The sequence below is a fragment of the Megachile rotundata genome, chromosome 10 (assembly GCF_050947335.1).
Source record: "Megachile rotundata isolate GNS110a chromosome 10, iyMegRotu1, whole genome shotgun sequence".
In the NCBI taxonomy this organism is placed as follows: domain Eukaryota; kingdom Metazoa; phylum Arthropoda; class Insecta; order Hymenoptera; family Megachilidae; genus Megachile; species Megachile rotundata.
In genome coordinates this window covers 12,146,686-12,161,375 of record NC_134992.1, presented here as the reverse complement: position 1 = coordinate 12,161,375, position 14,690 = coordinate 12,146,686, and the positions used below count along the sequence as shown (strand labels likewise).

General features: G+C 37.2%; 2 protein-coding genes and 1 long non-coding RNA gene across 11 annotated transcripts in view; 2 read left to right on the top strand and 1 right to left on the bottom strand.

Annotated features, from left to right (window-relative positions):
- LOC143265238 (uncharacterized) overlaps window positions 1–2,713 on the top strand; it is a 35,053-nt gene extending 32,340 nt beyond the window's left edge. Inside the window, exon 2 of the long non-coding RNA XR_013039557.1 lies at window positions 1,895–2,713. This is a non-coding gene — a long non-coding RNA (uncharacterized LOC143265238). The remainder of the gene's footprint in view (window positions 1–1,894) is intronic.
- A 1,265-nt stretch (window positions 2,714–3,978) lies between these two features.
- Window positions 3,979–8,033, bottom strand: LOC100881361 (uncharacterized). Of its 7 annotated transcripts, none has more exons than XM_076536272.1 (10): window positions 7,826–8,033; window positions 7,616–7,710; window positions 7,368–7,516; window positions 7,168–7,297; window positions 6,906–7,032; window positions 6,283–6,390; window positions 6,117–6,157; window positions 5,961–6,005; window positions 5,439–5,595; window positions 3,979–5,356 (listed from the first exon to the last, which is right to left on the bottom strand). In XM_076536272.1, the coding sequence occupies exons 2-10, from the start codon at window positions 7,621–7,623 to the stop codon at window positions 5,171–5,173; spliced, it is 951 nt and encodes a 316-aa protein (XP_076392387.1). In that variant the 5' UTR covers window positions 7,624–7,710; window positions 7,826–8,033; the 3' UTR covers window positions 3,979–5,170. The 7 variants fall into 7 exon arrangements, with proteins under 7 accessions (XP_076392387.1, XP_012145593.1, XP_076392388.1 ...); XM_012290203.2 differs by having other exon boundaries at window positions 7,607–7,710; window positions 7,826–8,032; XM_076536273.1 differs by having other exon boundaries at window positions 6,906–7,002; window positions 7,607–7,710; window positions 7,826–8,027.
- Window positions 8,034–8,390: 357 nt separating this feature from the next.
- The window catches only part of sano (CABIT domain-containing protein serrano), a 224,240-nt gene continuing 217,940 nt past the window's right edge, over window positions 8,391–14,690 (top strand). For all 3 annotated transcript variants that reach the window (XM_076536256.1, XM_076536255.1, XM_076536249.1), the window contains exons 1-2: window positions 8,391–8,539; window positions 8,616–8,753. The gene's annotated coding sequence lies outside the window, so the exon portion shown is untranslated. The remainder of the gene's footprint in view (window positions 8,540–8,615; window positions 8,754–14,690) is intronic.

Below are 14,690 nucleotides of genomic sequence, written 5' to 3'. Positions count from 1 at the left end.
AATCTTAATAGCATATTCCTGACAATTTCTTCCTCTGGGCTCGAGTATTCCGCATCATTGGTTCCGTTATTCTCTTCAAGGTATCTGGAAGTTTCAGTCAGTTTTATGGTAGGTTTGAGCTAGATTTGTGTTAAGAAATTAGAAATTTAGGTTTGAAAATTTAGAGATTAGAGAATTTAGCTCCTACCAAAATATAATCGTAAATGTTAAATACAAGTTAAGCACGTTTTGCAACATTGTCGGTACTTCTACCTCTCATCTTTCAAGAGTTAATTGGAAACCAAACACCTGTTCTTACTGATCGAACAGATTTACAACCACGCAGTATCTCGGTGAGAAGCATCCTCTGAAAAATATACCTTCGTATACTTCCTTCTGCTTTTCTTGAACTCTAACAAGCTTTCATAAGTTGACCCAATTGCATGTCTCATCCTCTACATCTGAAGAGAATCCGAAGGATACCCAGCATAAGCTAGGAGAAAAATTCATGTGGCTCGCGCAGACACGTCCGGAATTCTATTCTGGAACGTATACCTCCTGCAACTTTACGGTATCTATCCGTAGTATTGCCTGTAGACACGAAAAAGTGCGGTTACAGCAGCAGCTCTGCATCCGCAGAGGTAGGCGAGCCAATAGGCTTCGCCTAGAAAACTGTGCACACGCCCATCTTTCTTACCTTCCATTTTTCCTTTGCCGAAAGGATTCGGTGTAATTCTAGCGCGCCAGCCTGAAAATTAATGTGGTTCGAGTCGGTACGCGAGGAATTCGATCCTCCAACCCAGACCCGTTTCTGCACCTTTACGGTACTCGCGTTATTCTGACTATAGGCATGGAAATACACCGTAAAACCGCGCCTCGTTTGCTTTCCCGTTTCGAATCTCTGTTCCTCGCTTAGCAGTCTACCGCAGACTCACCAGGAAATGTGGAAACGGTATTGTTCGGGAAACGGAAATGTTCCTTAAACTTCTCCCTAAGCCTTACTTCAAATGGAAGTCCTCCAATAGTATGGCTGGAGTGGTTAATGTAACTCGCTACCTAAAATAAATTATTAATTATTAATTCTCTGTACAGTTTAACCGCGGGTCGAATTGAACTGCAATTTACCGCAAATTGAAACACATCGGATTACGTAGAATTGAATTGCGTGAAATTGAAACGCACCGAATCTGATTATGCGGAATTAAAGAACGTTGAATTAAATCGTAGCCGAGTTAAACCGCATCGTTTTTAATAGCAATAATATTTGTAAATAATTAACGAAATAATTACGCGCGCACATTTAAATTGGACAGACCGTATATTTTTCCGAGCAAACTTTACTTTAATTTTGTTAGCTTGAAAACTTTGAGGGTAAGCTGATTTAGAGTAGTGACTCTAACTTAAATACCCGGCTTTAACTGTTACTTCGTTTCATGTAACCCACCAAGAAGCGTAACACCTGCACGCGGTGGTAAACGGCGAGTTGCAAGGGAGATGCTTTGATGCTCGTCGGAATTAAAAAGGCGTCTCTTTGAGCGCGTGTTTGAGCTTTTTGGTGTATGAAAGCTCACGACTGTTCAAACGTGTATGAAGAAGTAGCTCTTATTTAATTAAAAAGCAGCTTTTGATCTTTATGAAATGCTAAAATATTCAGGTAACGCTAGTTATAGATTCGCTTCGCGTACGGAAGTCTAATGTATTATCTCTTGCATTAGGGATATTAATGTATTAAAATTCTGCATCGTCGCGTTCATCAAACTTATATTAATATGCGATCTAATCTAATGCATATCCCATAATTGTGATAAATATTTTAACTATCGTTAAAGTATACCCGCGCAAGCATGCAGTCATAATTTACGTTTAATCGACTGCGAGTTTACACTTTAGTTTGTGCATCGAATTTATTTTGCAGAGACGCGAACCGGATAGACGCAGCCAACACGAGCGTTACCAATTTAGAGAAGTAGAAGGGTACACAGAAAGACGAAGAAGAGAGACACTTCGAGTTGTGCTGCTTCGACATTCCTAGATGGCCCCGGGGCGCTAAACGAAGTACCGTCATTGCGAGGAAAGGCCCAGTGACCGACATTCCCCTTTCCATTCTTCCTGATACTCCTTCGCCCGGATCTTGCCCCGATACTAACGTGTATACAACGACCTGTAGGCGAGCATCGCAACCGGAACTGCTGGAACCTTCGGCCCAAATTTCCGCTTCAACTCATCTGCTTTCTCGAGCACGTGGATATTTCTTCGATATTAACCTGAAAGTATTGTATACCGTCAAACTCTCGAATTTAGAAATTAGGATGTTAACAAATCTTCAAATTTAGAAATTTAGGTACTGACTTTCAAATTTACGTCGATAAGCCTCTCACGATAAAACATACACCAAATAATCTATATAGCGAGTCTTCACTGCGTACCTAAACAAAAATGCACGAAAATAATAATTAGAGCGTGTATCATTGTTCACTCGATTCGATCTTCGTCGTTAAATATCGGCCCACGCGATAACGCGTGCTTAACCGTCAATGCTGAACCGTTGACGGTTACAAAAATTTGTATATATGTATATACATTCATGCACTGTACCTGTTCGAAAGGTTAATGTAAATTTTTGGATGACTTCTGAAGAATCTATTATATATATAACATCTTTATCACTTAAATATTTATATACTAAACTAGGAATTAATAAACATCTTCTTGGCAGCCACACATTTCATATAAATTGTACAGAAAGAAGAATCTGGCGGTACTTACTGATTTCATAACGCTGTCCATTAGCAAGCTTCGGAAACTTTGGCGGGCTTTTCAAAATGACGCAATATTATCTTGAAAATTGCTAGGTGGTTTCGCAAATAAGATTTATTCAGAGCTACTATCTAGGTAACATCTAAAGAAAAAGTAGATTTCTCTTTAGCTTTGGTGAAAAAATATTTTATCCCGAGACTTGTTAATAAGTCCGGTAATTTATTAAACGTTATTTCATTGAACGATAAAGAAAATATTTGAGAAATTGAACTAAAAATAGACAATTGTTTATAACCAAATGATTCTGTCAGCGCCACCTAGCAACGAAATGCCGAACTATGATTAAAATACCGCGCTATAGCATTATTCCGATGGATAAACAGTTTTATTTGTTCATAATAAATATAATATTTATAACATCTTTATTTTAGCACAGTGTATCTTCTTAAGCTTAATTAAACATTAATGAACATAGAAAAATAATAGTATTTCAGGATATTATGATAAATGAAAGTTTAATAGCATATTAGTTTATTGCGATACACACTATTCGTAATAATTATCGTTAAAAATTGTACATTATAAAAACAGTTTTCTTTATTTATTAAAAGCATTGCATGGAAAAGAATTTAAAAATTGCTGAGTTTAGCACAATTTCTCTCGCATCTCACTCTTATACAGTTGTAGGGAATAGAAACAAATAAAATGAAAATAAACAGTCGAGTCTCACTTCGCGGCATGAACAAAAAAATGCATTCGATCTCGTTCAAACTCGTATAACTTCAGTACAAATCAGTTTCACTCCACTTTTATGTTGATAACTAAACATAAAACCAACAGAATAAATTCAAATTCTATCAAATGAGGAATGTTTTAAACAATAATATGTAAGATATTCTTGGTAGTATTAGTTGCGCTTAAAAATTGGATATGCGTCTTCTGTGAGCAATTCAAACTCAAAATATCCAGTTTTCAATCGCTAATACCTTCGAAAATGAAATCACATTTTGTAAAAGTGATAATAGACATCAATCTATTTTGATATGGAGAATCTACGATTTTCAGATTGTACAACTTTTTGAAATATCCTCTATACAATAGTGTTCTTTTTTAAAATATAAGTACTCCTTAGGCGTAGAAATTGTGAATATCCTTATTCACTCCTCATCGATCGGTATAAAATATTTGCAACATTCATGCTGAACATAAATTTACAATATTATGTACTAGTTCAACAGAATATATAGTAAATATTATTTTATTTATAATTTGCAAACACGTTTCCCATATTTATCATACTTACTAACAATATTTTTTCAAGATAGTATAAATATAATATAAAATAATGACATTGAACAGAAAAATATAACCTGAAGTCTAAGTATATAAATCAGTATGGATTCAGTCACTTATATCCGCCTTTCGGGATCCGAAGGTTGTATCGACCACACAGTGACAATATCGCGCACAGAATCTCGTCTGTGATGTTGATTTTCCCTGCATTTACTGTCTAACCAACCTCGAATGTTTAATCGGACGATGCTCCTAAATTTGTGCAACAAAATCATTGGCACAGTCGAGGTTTCGGGCGACGTTGATCACTTCCATAAAGTGGTTGGCCTACCCCAGTCATGAGCAGCTCAAGTGCTCATCAAAGAACTCGTGGGCAGAAATTTGAAAAATTAAAATTTATAAATTTCAAGATTCATAAATTTGTAAATTAGAGATCTCTATGGATCTCTGATATCTTATCGTTGCACCACATCCACCGTAAGCTCTTCAGCGGCCACTTGATCTGCCCTTCACCGACCTATCTTATAGTTCACGTGTAATTAGAGTATAAAACAGCGACGATAGTTTGCAGTTGCAACCCTTGCAACGCAAGACAGTATTAAAAAATGTTTCAAATCACGTTAAGCATAAATTTACATCAATGTATGCCTTATTCACTTTCTTGTCTAACAACAACGATATAACAAACTGGAGCACCTCTTTTCTTAGAAAAAGATATTTACCAGAATTTATTCCTCGAAATTAGATTTCGACTAATGAAAGGCGCAAAACAATGATTCTTTACGCTACGCAATTGAATTCATGTAATTGAAGCTCTATAGTTGAAGCCGATAAAAGATGATTATTTTTGTATGTCTATATCATGATCTATTGCTTGTTGCAAAATAGCAATACAATTGGCTGTAATGTTTACCGCGTAACTTACCCTGATTCTCTTGCAGCTTAAATGATTATTAATTGTATTTTTTTATTTTTAAATTGTTTCGCTATCTCTCTCAGCTATTATTAACAAGTAAATTCACAAGTAATTATAAACTATTAGTATATATATCTGCGTATAGCATTTTAAACCTCTGACCCATGTTTTCTAAAATCGATTCAATAAAAACTGATAGATCAGACTGTCTTGTATAAAGGAAAGTTAATTACTCGCTAGTGCTGCCATAGCACGAATTAACGCTGCATTTTCCTCTCGAAGCCGTTCTCGTTCTATAGCCATTTCGTGCTGCTGCTGAAGAAGACGGGCCTCGAGAGCCATTATCTTGTGATCCCGATCCTCTAGAAGGGACAGTAGCCTTCTATTTTCTTCTTGTGCCCGTTCAATCAACTGAAATTTCAACAGAAGGAATGCGTGTAAATACTTCGACGTTTCTGCACCGTTGATTAATTAATGAACATTGAAAAAATACTTCATGCGGATTGTCTCCAGTTGGCGTAGGCAGTCTTGGTTTATTGGCGGCGTTGACAGACGTTTGCGGTTCATGATTTCCATGATCTGATTGATTGACACTGTCAGATTGATTTAAGGAATCAAATTCTTCGTCATCTGCTTCCAAATCGGAATGGCTAAAAATAATATGTTAATATTCGTATATTAGTATACGCATGATTTTATATTAATTCGAACTGCCTATGATGTTATATTAGGCACGACCCTTAATTCGTTAATGTTTAAAACTTTTTATCATCTTTCACTTATTTAGTGTTTCTTCCTTGGTTAACGCTTTAGTGTATCACAAGACACTATCCGTAATTTTATGGTTTACGCGATTTTGATCGATTCCATGTGTGTATCATTATATAAAAAGATGTACAAAGGACTTACGTACTCGTTACAATACGCAGGCTCGTATTTAAAAGAATCTACTAGCTCTACCGTACTTCGTACAGGTCGTGCCTAATTGTACTTTGTCACGTACAGTAGCACTTACCAAATGTGCCTATTTATACATGACCTGTAGGAAGTACGGTAATGCCTAAAAAGCAGCAGCAGTTTATTACAAGTAACTACTAAATTTCACTAAAGCTCTATTATATATATATGTATATAGTCACTACCAACTATAGATATCCCAATGTTTTTATACCTTTTGTTTCGCCTTTGTGTAAAGATTTTTGCTGTCCGTTCCTGAAACACGTGTAGTTTGACATACATACATAGTTTCTGTATCATATGATACGACTTTTGACCACACGGACAAATATAAAAATATAAATAAGAGAAAAGAAAAATGATAAATCACACGAACTTACTTCTATGAGTTCATGATCAAGGAACTCATTGTGATGTGTGTTGTGTTTAGTTTCAAGACAAGTGCCACTAAGATCTTCCTCATCCTCTCCTGTACTACCTCCTGTACTCTGCAGAATTAAGTAGCTAACGAAATTACATTGCGGAGTAACAACGGATTTGCACGCACAAACTTTTTGCCAATATCCTTAACGCTCGCGGCCAAAACGCGGTAATCGTTATTATCAGCGCGGAAAAAGAAGCTTTATCTAAGTGCAATACTACTTGTTATACATTCCGTGTGTGTTGCGATTCTAATGTTATATTTTCTAGTAAGATACATTCGCGCAAGACATTGTCAACGTAAATTAAGAACACCAAATTACATTTGAAACAAATGCTCTCGCAAACGAAGTCAAATAGCGATATCATATCGATCAACACAAATATTTAGAGAATAATTTATAATATATATATAGATTGAAAATTACTAACTTTCACATGCAAGCTACAAAAACGACTAAAAAAAAATTTATATCAAAATCAGCATCAATACAGGAAAAATCTTTCTCTTGAAGTCCGGAAAAATGCCGCAAAGAGTCATTAAGATTTTGGGACCCTAACGGGACAGCAAACAGTGACAAACCTCCGTTGATGGCAAATGTACCACTCCTGTACTTCGTCTCTTTTCTCTAAGTTTCCGTCGATCCCGTTGCTGTTTGCCCTTGTTTATATGTGTTGGCCTGTGCAAACAGGATACGACACTATAGACACTAGAACCAGATCCAGAAAGTGTTAGCAAGTTGCTCAAACTCTACACTGGATCTATCTAGCATTATCGGATATTCTTATATGACCAGATGTTACCTCCATGAGCACTTTACTCAAATAACTTTTGGCTTACTCACCGTCCCGTTACCCGCTTGTCCTGCTTCCTCATTATAGGCTTATTCTGCTGATTCTCGTGGTCAGGTGGAAGCACACTGTTAGAACTGGTGTCGCATACTCCTTGAGATTCTTCCACATTCTGTCCACTCTCTACGAATACAACCATTTGTATTCGAGATATTGAATAACAAAAAAATGACAATATAAAACACTGTAATACTTTGAAAATTTATAGAAGAAGAATCTCCTGTCCTGGGTGGAACAACACGTGCTCTAGCAGTCCTGATCCTGGACCTCCTGGATGTAAGTTCAAAGTCATTGTCAAAATCCTCCTGGCTGACGGAGCTAGACGCCATGCCGGTAATATCGCTGTGAAATAAAACGACAATATTGAATGTTGCCCGCCACAGACGATAAAACACCTAATTTTGCAAAATAAATTATAAAATGGGCTCTTACAAAAAATACCTGGACATCTGAACAAAAAGGTGATGATGCGCAATACCTATGTTGGACCAGCACAAAATTGGAAGGCCAAAAAGCGAGTGCTTGGATAGATTTGTCTAAAGGAAAGTCACAAGGTATGAACCGCTATTAACTACGAGCAAATGCGTGCGCAATAAGATGATAACAGAACTTGAACAGAAAAGACACAGCAATTCCTACGGTATTAGTCACCTGTCGGGGTGAGTGTTCTTCACCTAGTTCCACTGCCAATGCCGTGACTCACTACCAACCTATGTGCGACTGACAGCTGTCAACTATTGAAACATCCATAAACACGTACAGCTTGCACGATTACATACTTCAAAGATAGGTAGGTATATCGATCGTCCATGCATCCCAGGTAAAGCAGGATTTTCAATGTTACCACGACAGTGTTCACAACATTGTAAAACATAACTAGACAAATCGCATGGAAGTTACAGCGCCAAGAGATTGAACAGAGTGTAGATAATCAGTAACCAGACATTTTTACCGCCATAAGCGACTGGAAGGTGGCTCCCTCAGCATCAATTCAACCATTGACTAAACATATTTGTAATATTACACTCAGTATATATTTATATACAATTCAATATTAAATTTATTATTATTATTATTATTAATTATGTAATTAATACTTATTAAAAATACATTATCGACGAGAGTTACACTTTTATCTTTCTTCAAAAGTTTTCAAAGTACCGCGCACTTCATCAGTTAGTGATCATGTGCGCATGCGCAGTTAGTCCGGGCACAACGAATCTTTCTGGAGCGGTTTTTTTCGTACGTCGTGTGTGCTTATATTTTCTATTTGTGTACATATATACCGTGCGTGACATAAATATATTTATATCTATTCTTTAGAATCATTTTCGACGAATACAAAAATTGACAAGTTTTAAACTGGTAAGTACGAAGTTGAATTTATTAGTAACGACCGCTCGAACAAATCGAAGTTATTAGAAACTACATCTTGTTACAGATCGAAGTGGTCAGTCGGAAGATTGGTACGATTTTTTTGTGATTGTGTGTCGGTCGTAGATAATTCAATTTACTCGAGTGGAGACATAAGCAGACATGTCGCTGTGCACCGCATTCCAGTTTTTGCATCGCGATTGCGGTAAGTAAAGTCATTTCTCGACTCCGACCAATATACAAGTACTTCGATACTTTGCAAGTCGTAAAGATTATTACGTCCTACGATATCGAATTTTCAGAAACATTATATTTGCAAGCATCGATGTCTAGTATCATAAATGTTATTAACCGTTATACATAATTTTTAATAAGTATTTTACGCGGCAAAATCTTCTTCCGCAATTCTGTTTACATATCGCACCGCCAGATGGCGCTACCCGTTTATTACTCGTTCGAATGTCACTGATGCAAGTGCAATTTTTATTCTCTCTTTTCATAGCAAATAACGATTGTACAATTTATCGAAGACTGTGTATTGGTAGAAATTTAGTGCTTAATTAATTTCTTGTGAACAGCAAATTCATTTTATTTTTGATAATAATATTACATCGATAAAGATCAGTATAACTATTTATTTCTATCGCAATATTATCTGCACCTTTGAATGTCTTCATTTTGAACGACGCGTATTCGCGCGTACATCGAGTTCAACTGCGTTTCCTGCTTCCATAAACGGTATTAACAATGTCAGGAAAAAAAGAAAAGGGACTGGTATCGAGAACTCGTATTCCCATTATCGCGTCACACATCGTTGCCGTTGTGGGAATCGATTGGAACAACAGTGTCTTTCCTTAAGCGCTCTGCATATTGTCACGCTTTCGTTCATCGGCTACAGCTTCGAACCACTTGTACGGGCAACGGTGAACGGCAAACCGCAGTGGAACAAATTTTCCATTGTTGTTTCCATTTCACTGTTATTTTATAGAAATCGTTAGACCCCTGTTTAATGCACGATTTTCTCTTCGAAAGTACCGGACGTATGTCTTCGAACAGAAACATTGTTCTTTGTCATTTTTATGTATTAGACCGTTCGAAATTTAGATAGTCCGAGTTGCAGTTCGTGCGTTTGACATACCAAAGTTTCAAGGTTTCGATATTCCAAAGTGCTACAATGCAAATGTTTCAAGCTTCTAAGGTTGTAAGGTACGAAAACTTGGAAGACTTAAAAATTCCTAAGTCCCGAAACCTGTAGCACCAGTAGGCAAATGAGATGGATACATACGAGCTCCAGCTTCCACGGCACCAGTTTAACGTCCGACAACGTTCATCACCATTTTCCACGGACGACCTCCGTGTAACTTCTCCTGTTGCTTTCTCTTCGGTAAAAGATCAACCGTACACGCGTCTTCTTCGAAGCGTTTTCATTAGTTCTGGCTCGGTCGAATGCAAATCGTGACGATCATTTGTCCGCGAACAAAGCGTCGTTACTACTTCTTTTTTCAATAGCCAACCCGGTCATCTGTCTGTCTGGTCGTCCGGATCTCCTTTCTTTTTGCTGTAATCTATCATCGATATCGTTGATACCCGTGAGTATACACGATGTGTAATGATATTCCGTGGTTAGTAATTAGCGATCCCCCCCCTGTATCCTAACTCAAATCTGTCATCGTCATTGGCATCGTGTTGCTCTACGTTTTAAGTGTTTCTTTCAACTTGGAAACAAGATTAAATAGGAATAATTTTCATATCAACTTCTTATAGGGATTTTATGATATCGGGATATACTACTATTGGCGTTTAGGGATATCAGATCTAGGACTATAGGATTTAGGGATTTTGGGATCTAGGCGATTTCCGGACTTAGGCGATTTCGGAATCTAGGGGATTTCGGGATCTAGGGATTACGGGATCTAGGGATTTCGGGATCTAGGCGATTTCGGAATCTAGGGGATTTCGGAATCTAGAGGATTTCAGAATTTAGAGATTTCGGAATCTAGGGGATTTTGGGATCTAGGGATTTCGGGATCTAGGGACTTCGGGATATAGGGACTTCGGGATCTAGGCGATTTCGGGATTTAGGCGATTTCGGAATCTAGGGGATTTCGGAATTTAGGGATTTTGGAATCTAGGGATTTTGGAATCTAGGGATTTCGGAATCTAGGCGATTTCGGAATCTAGGGGATTTCGGAATTTAGGGATTTTGGAATCTAGGGATTTCGGAATCTAGGCGATTTCGGAATCTAGGGGATTTCGGAATTTAGGGATTTTGGAATCTAGGGATTTTGGAATCTAGGGATTTCGGAATCTAGGGGATTTCGGAATTGTGGAATCTAGGGATTTTGGAATCTAGGGGATTTCGGGATCTAGAGGATTTCTGGATTTAGGGGTTTTGGAATCCTGGAGATTTCAGCATTTCGGGATCTAGAGATTTTTTGGATCTAGGGATTTCTGGATTTTTGAATCTAGGGATTTTGGAATCCTGGAGATTTCTGGATTTAGGGATTTCTGAGTCTAGGGATGTTTTAATCTATGGATTTTTGGATCTCGGGATTTCTGAATTTGGGGATTTCTGGATTTTTTAATCTGGGGATTTCTGGATTTTTTAATCTGGGGATTTCTGGATCTAGTGACATTGAAATTTACCGACATAAGGATCTAGGGATATCAGTATATAGGAATATTGGATTATATTGATATCAAAGTTTAAAGATACCAGAATCTAGGGATATGGAAATGTAGAGATATAGGAACATAAGGATATCAGGACATTGGTGTATTATAACCCGGTGATTCAGTGATATAGATACGTAGAGATGTAAGGTTATAGTAATTTAGATATATAGGGATATAAATTTTTCGAGATACGAGAATCTAGATGCATAGGTATGCAAGGTTATGTAATAAATATTTCGACATGCAAGTATATTAGAGTTCGACGATATAGTTCTCGATACAGCACAGTCACGTATCCCGTTTTTATAGCGAATATATTGGATGTACCATGTAATAGTACATCCCGTACATATAATTAGACGTAATTGAAATTTCATCTGTTATCGAGAACGGAGAAGTACTTTCTCTGTTATGCGACCGTAAAATCGTGTTTACCGCGTCTAGCGCTGTATAGAGGATATCTGTCTTCGTGTTATTGTGCTATGACCGTGCCGGGCCTCTAAGCGTAATTGGATTTCTTGTGACGAAGATAATTTATCGGTCAGTTTTGCTACCTCTGCTCTATCCCCCTTCTCATTATCGGCAATCGTGACGCGTAATTACGAATCGTTTACCAATTATAAGCGGATCCGTTTGTTGGAAGCACGGGAATTGTGATTAACACCTTGGTTTATGTTGTGCCGGTTAATTGCGGCAAACGCGACCGGCTATGATACTTTCGCGATAATGCGGGAACGGAAGATACGCGGGAAAGAAAACGGCTTTTTCGTGGACGCGCTAATAGACCTCTTAGCAAGATTATTCGATCTTAAGCATCAAACCTCTTCATTCGTCACATTCAAAAATTCATTCATACCACGATTTATACGGGAGTCAACGAAGATAAGCTAAAGATAAGTTAGGACCCAACCATATAATTTGCGTTAATAAATTGCCACCAAACCACGAAGTGATTTAACACTTTTTTTCTCTCGTCGATGTCCTTTAGCTGATCAGCTCTTTTGTTACCTGTAATCGCGTTTCCTTTCAACCTATTGGATATAATGGGATAATAAGGTATTTGCGTTTGACGAATCGGTCTACATTAGATTGACGTACTTTGACAGGAGCACAATGGGATAACAAGGTGTGATTAACCGAATAATAATTAGATGGATCGATTCCATTTTATCTCTAAACGAAATTTACATGTTAATTTCCGCATCAACACCGTCAGATTCGTGTTAAATAATTTAGGAGTAAATTAACATCTCTAATTCACTCCACTTACTCTCAGTCTCTCAAAGAAATTTGACGAAAAAGTCTCCGTTCATAAAATCTCAGGAGCCTTCGTTGAAATTTGAATGTGGTTAGAAAAAACCGAAAGGAACAATAGACAAATCGTGGCAATCGTTAAACTGTTGGTTCTTTTACGTAATTGCGAGAGAGGATCACGGCAGAGGATTCGAAGGAGCTTAATTGAGGAGAGGATGGTAACGGATCGATGATATTTACGCGGCATTCTCGAGGCGCGAGTAACAAATTGATTATCCTTGAACCGTGGGTAGCCGGATTGTATCCAGACAGCCGGAGAATGTATTATTAAGCTGAAGAATCTTCGACGGACTTCCGCGCTTCTGAAACGAATATAACAAGCGTGAGTAACACACAGACGTTATCCTCTGCCCGCTCGTTACCCACGATTGCCATTCGATCTGTCGATAATCAATCTAACCGAGACAGCCTTTAATTCACGTTTGATCGTTCGCATGTTACACGACAGTGTATTATACCGTCAGCTTTTTTCCATTTTCCTTTTTCTCTTGGCATTATGTTGTCGTGAATATTCAGAAATAGTCTCTCTTGCGAATTTATGGGCTTTCAACTTGTTCAATTTGGTTGGCTTTCGAAGTCCTAAATAACCAATTTCTTAAATTCTTTAAATTCAAACTTAAATCTCGATGTACTCATCCTAAGTCTAAGTCCTTTAGAAAAATTCTTTGATAAATTCTTTGATTCTCAAGTTTATATACTTTCATATCTTAAAGCTTTCATATGTAGAAATTTACAAGTCTACTAATGATCAAATCTTAAAACTTTCAAATAGCCAAACTCTCGTGTTACTAAATTATCAAATCTTCAAACTTCCAAATCTTCAAACTCTCAGATGCTTGACCCTTTGCGCTCGAGAGGTGACTCTCAGTCACCATTTTATTTAATACAATAATTTGAAATAAGCATTTTTTAACTGATTCTGTAATATAACACGTGTGATGAACATAGTAAAACAGACAATAGTGGAAATTATTCGTAGAGAAATAGTAACCTCAACAAAAATTCATTTAACTTTTTAACTAAGTTTTAAAGTTGCTGTTTGCAAACAAATTACCTTTGAGTGCAAAGGGTTAATACCCAAGTTTCCAAAGCTTGAAACTCTCAAATGTCTAAATCCCCAAATACCCGAATTTTTAGATTCCTATTGAATCCCCAAACTCTCAAATCTTGCAACTCCTAAATGTCTAAATCATCAAATCCCCAAACTCTCAAACCTTGAAACTCCCAAATGCCTAAATCTTCAAATCCCTAAACTTCTCCAATCTTAAAACTCCCAAATGCCTAAATCTCCAAATGCCCAAACTTCTCAACCTTGAAACTCCTAAATGCCTAAATCTCTAAATCCTCAAATTTCTCAATCTTGAAACTCCCAAATGCCTAAATCTCTAAATCCTCAAACTTCTCAATCTTGAAACTCCCAAATGTCTAAATCCTCAAATCCCCAAACTTCTACATTTTGTATCTCCTAAATGCCTAAATCTCCAAATGCCCAAACTTCTCAAACCTTGAAACTCCTAAATGCCTAAATCTCTAAATCCTCAAACTTCTCAATTGTGAAACTCCCAAATCCCTAAATCTTCAAGTTCCCAAACTCTCAAACCTTGAAACTCCCAAATGTCTAAATCCTCAAATCCCCAAACTCTCAAACCTTGAAACTCTCAAATGCCTAAATCTTCAAATCCCTAAACTCTCAAACCTTGAAACTCCCAAATGCCTAAATCTTCAAATCCCTAAACTTCCGCATCTTGTATCTCCTAAATGCCTAAATCTCCAAATGCCCAAACTTCTCAAACCTTGGAACTCCCAAACGCCTAAATCTCCAAATCCTCAAACTTCTCAATCTTGAAACTCCCAAATCCCTAAATCTTCAAGTTCCCAAACTCTCAAACCTTGAAACTTCCAAATGTCTAAATCCTCAAATCCCCAAACTCTCAAACCTTGAAACTCTCAAATGCCTAAACTTTTAAATCCCCAAACTCTCAAACCTTGAAACTCTCAAACACCTAAACTTTTAAATCCCCAAACTCTCAAACCTTGAAACTCCCAAACGCCTAAATCTTCAAATCCCCAAACTTCTCAATCTCAAAACTCCCAAATTCCCAAATCCCAATTCCCAAGTCCCAAAATTCCCAAATCCCCAAATTCTCAAATC

Excerpts from the sequence above, each read along its gene's own strand:
- LOC100881361 (XM_012290203.2), bottom strand. Across the intron at positions 7,298-7,367 it reads TTCTTCTATAAATTTTCAAA|AGAGTGGACAGAATGTGGAA; the intron begins GTATTACAGTGT and ends TTGTATTCGTAG. Across the intron at positions 5,596-5,960 it reads TGTATAAATAGGCACATTTG|CCATTCCGATTTGGAAGCAG; the intron begins GTAAGTGCTACT and ends TATTATTTTTAG.